This window comes from Trifolium pratense, linkage group LG4 (assembly GCF_020283565.1).
Source record: "Trifolium pratense cultivar HEN17-A07 linkage group LG4, ARS_RC_1.1, whole genome shotgun sequence".
Classification (NCBI taxonomy): domain Eukaryota; kingdom Viridiplantae; phylum Streptophyta; class Magnoliopsida; order Fabales; family Fabaceae; genus Trifolium; species Trifolium pratense.
The window spans coordinates 59,271,356-59,274,872 of NC_060062.1; the positions used below are offsets into that span (position 1 = coordinate 59,271,356).

A 3,517-nucleotide genomic window follows, 5' to 3' on the forward strand; every position below is an offset into this window, starting at 1 on the left:
ATACTTATATACTATTTCCATTTACAATAAGAATCAAAAATAATTTTTTCAGATTTATTGAAAAATTTATGTATTTGGTGAAAATTATAGACTAATGTTTTTGTTCTATATTATAGAACAAATACATATATAATAAAATGAATTTTAGAATAAAAAATAGACGGAGTATGAGAAAAAATATTTTCGATATTAGAACAAAAAATATTCGATAGCTATTTTTGTTTTATATATAAAAAAGTTTAGTTTTTACGGTTATGGAAGTATGGATGCATATATATTTTCAACAATATATAAAAAGGATAGGGGACATAAGTTAGATTTTGGCAGGCACTAAATGCATTTGTTTGGATTGCTAGTTATATGATAGTCTAAATATATTGATTTTACGATTGTATTTATAAAGTATACGTCTAACTAAAAAGAATTTTGACAAAAATAAATTGTAATATATATACTCTACCAATAAAAATAATTATTTGAATACGAAAATATGCTCCCTAAAAAAATATTAGTTTAATTGATAAACATTAGCTGTGTAAAATAGTTGTACAAATATGTGTAATAAGGAAGGGTAATATAGTTGTTATCTACAACAATATATAAAAAGGTAATGTGAGTTTATGATGTACTTTTCAATAAACCTATTTTACTGTTGACTTAGTTTCACAACTTATATTAACTAAAAATTTAAAAAATAATTCAATCATAAAAATTTGAATAAGTGGCAAATTGGTTGACAATGTATGAATAATTACCAACTTAATACACTATCTATAGTATATAAAAATAGAATACAAATATTTTTTGTGTCGATTTTTCATAATATCCACAATATCCTTTTTTTTGGACATAAAAAGGACACAGACAGGCCGAGAAAGCACGTGTGTGGCTCTCCAATATTTATAGAGTCTGTTAATATTTTATATAGTCAGTCAATTTCAATTACATTCCTATATTATAGTATAGAATAAAAGACGGTTCTTTTATATTTTAAAAGTTATTAAACCAAATATTATATCCGTCTAGGCTGAAATTTTTGTATAATTTGAAATGGCGTGTTGATTAATAACGGTGAGTCCAAATTTGTATAACTTGATAATAATAAGAATACTAAAAATATAGTTGGTATATTTATAGAATGTATTAAGATTTAATATAGTCGGTATATAAAAGTTACATTCTTATATTAATATGTATATGATACACGAACTAAACATGTTTGATAGTAATATTTTTTTTATCTATTAGTTTTAAAATTGCTAAAATTAATATGTATTTACAATCAACAATTGTCAACTGTGTCAATAAAATTGGGAAGGAGAAAGTATCAATTATTTTGAGCTTGATATAACAAATAGTGGTAGTTGGGTAGGATAAGATTTTGGATAATGTAATCTAATATTATATTTGTATTTTAATTGATTCTTTTTGATGTAAAAGCTTAAAATACTATTGAGTTGAGATTAACATAGTTCGGTTCACAGGCTTTGCTCACCAAATAGTTTCTATTGGGCTTGTGTTCTTGCAAAATTTAATGGAGACATACTATTGTGATTACATCGATGTCAAACCTCTTGGAAGCTTTACAACCATCTTCTTTGCAAAGCAGGTAATACGAATTTTTGGGTTTTTTTCATGAACTTGTGATTTGATTTGTTCATAAATTTTGAACATAATCTTTTCATATATGTTAAAACTGAAATTATGTTTTGAATTGATCTGTTGATAATTTTTCGAACACAATCTTGTTGATAAATATGCATTTATTGTTGAAAATTGAAATAGAAATTTGGAGAGGTCGATCCAAATTTCATTCGTCAATTTGGAGATGAACTTCCTTCACAGTGGAAAATAATGGATTATCGATTTGAACATCATGTTGTTACATACAACAAAGATGAAGTCCATCCTCTTGTTACAGATGGATGGAAAGATATGAGGGATGTGTTTGATTTACATCAGAATGAAGTGATCGAATTCGCCTATCATGGTCAAGGACTTTTTGGTATTATGGCTTCAAGAAGATTTGAAAGTGAAGATCAAATTCCAGATTATCACAGCCGATCTGTTAGTCGTGGTAATTCTGTGAGGTTTCAAGTTGAACTTACGCGTGATAATATCAGCAATCCGTACCTGGTGAGTATTTTATAATAGATGTAATTTTCATGAGTTTCAAACATTGATATGATGATAGTTGTTTTGAATATTTACTGATGATGTTTTTAATTGTAAAACAGAGCATATGGAATGCTTTTGAGATTTATGTCAGAAACTCAAACTTGAATGTGATAACTGCTTGTTGTGACAATGGAACAAAGACTGAAATGCAAGTTGCAAAGCAAGACAATCCTTTTTGGATGACAGCCTTAGGTCCCGGTTGGTTTGGTTTTTGTCGCAAAAATGGGTTTCGTGCTGGTGATCAACTATGCTTTAATTTTTCGCTTGTTAACTGTGGTAATAATGTTGTGCGTGTTTTTAAAATTTGAGGTGAGAAAGTTGATTATGTTGGATGCTGCTTGTTGTTGAAAAAAGGGAGCTTGCAAATATGATTTGATGTAGGCTTTTGATTATGGTATTTAAGTTAATTTGGTATTAATGTTTGCTATTTTAGGTTAAGAAGATTTTAATGATTGAAGGTGTTGGCTGCAGAGTAAAATGTAGGTTATCTAAGTGTAATTTGGTTTGACTTTGTGGTAATTATGTGTAGGGTTGATGTTTATCCTTTATTTTCGTTGTTGATGTTGATTGTAGTTTATGATTGTTAATCAATGAAACTGTTTCCTGGTTTTTTTTAATGTTAGTATATTTAAATTAAATAATATGAGTACCTGTATACAAATTTTAAAGTGGGTGTTTAGTTATATCAAATAAATATGCCAAGCTCAAAGTTGAAAAAATTAGATGAATTGTTTATTAAAACATAAAAAAACATAAAAATAAAAAATATAAATAACATTAGAAAATATGTGATTTCCTTAAACCAATATCGATAGTTATTATATATTTGTAATAATGAGGATGTTGCCTTTGACGTGATGTTTGGCTATTTATTGTATAAGTAATCATCGGATAATGCTATTGAATTCGCAAAAAGGATAAAATAGCTTTTCAGTTATGATGTTGAATGTATCTGTAAAAAAATTCAATGTAGTTATGAATTGAGTTATGAACTTTCAAATTCATTTTAATTAATATTGAAGGTAGTTAAAAATAGTTGAAACGAACTATCATTTTTGTTAATTGAAATGAAATTATGGATATAAGCGCATATATTTTGCGTTTATAAGTTTGTCCATTTTCTCAAATAATCATTAAGAATGAATGTTCATCATGGTAAATAAATGGAAGTTTCTCATTTGAGGTTAATTCGTACTAATTTATATTTATTGGCCAATCAAAGTATATGTGGTTAGGGGTGCTAAAATCGAAACAAATCTAAATAATAACTGAAAAATGATCCAAAATAACTGAAAACTGCAAAAAATCGAAGTTTTTTGGATATGTTTGGATATTCTAT

The 3,517-nt window shown here is 26.8% G+C and overlaps 1 protein-coding gene across 1 annotated transcript; it reads left to right on the forward strand.

Annotated features, from left to right (window-relative positions):
* Positions 1 to 1,513: 1,513 nt before the first annotated feature.
* On the forward strand, positions 1,514 to 2,795 carry LOC123924330. The gene is made up of 3 exons (XM_045977186.1): positions 1,514 to 1,609; positions 1,786 to 2,136; positions 2,238 to 2,795. The coding sequence occupies exons 1-3, from the start codon at positions 1,535 to 1,537 to the stop codon at positions 2,484 to 2,486; spliced, it is 675 nt and encodes a 224-aa protein (XP_045833142.1). The 5' UTR covers positions 1,514 to 1,534; the 3' UTR covers positions 2,487 to 2,795.
* Positions 2,796 to 3,517: the final 722 nt, after the last annotated feature.

What these genes read in the sequence shown, in the direction of transcription:
- LOC123924330 (XM_045977186.1), top strand. Translation starts at nt 1,535, where the DNA reads ATGGAGACATACTATTGTGATTACATCGATGTCAAACCTCTTGGAAGC. An exon ending in CCATCTTCTTTGCAAAGCAG is followed by an intron (nt 1,610 to 1,785) that starts GTAATACGAATT and finishes AAATTGAAATAG; the next exon opens with AAATTTGGAGAGGTCGATCC. An exon ending in ATATCAGCAATCCGTACCTG is followed by an intron (nt 2,137 to 2,237) that starts GTGAGTATTTTA and finishes ATTGTAAAACAG; the next exon opens with AGCATATGGAATGCTTTTGA.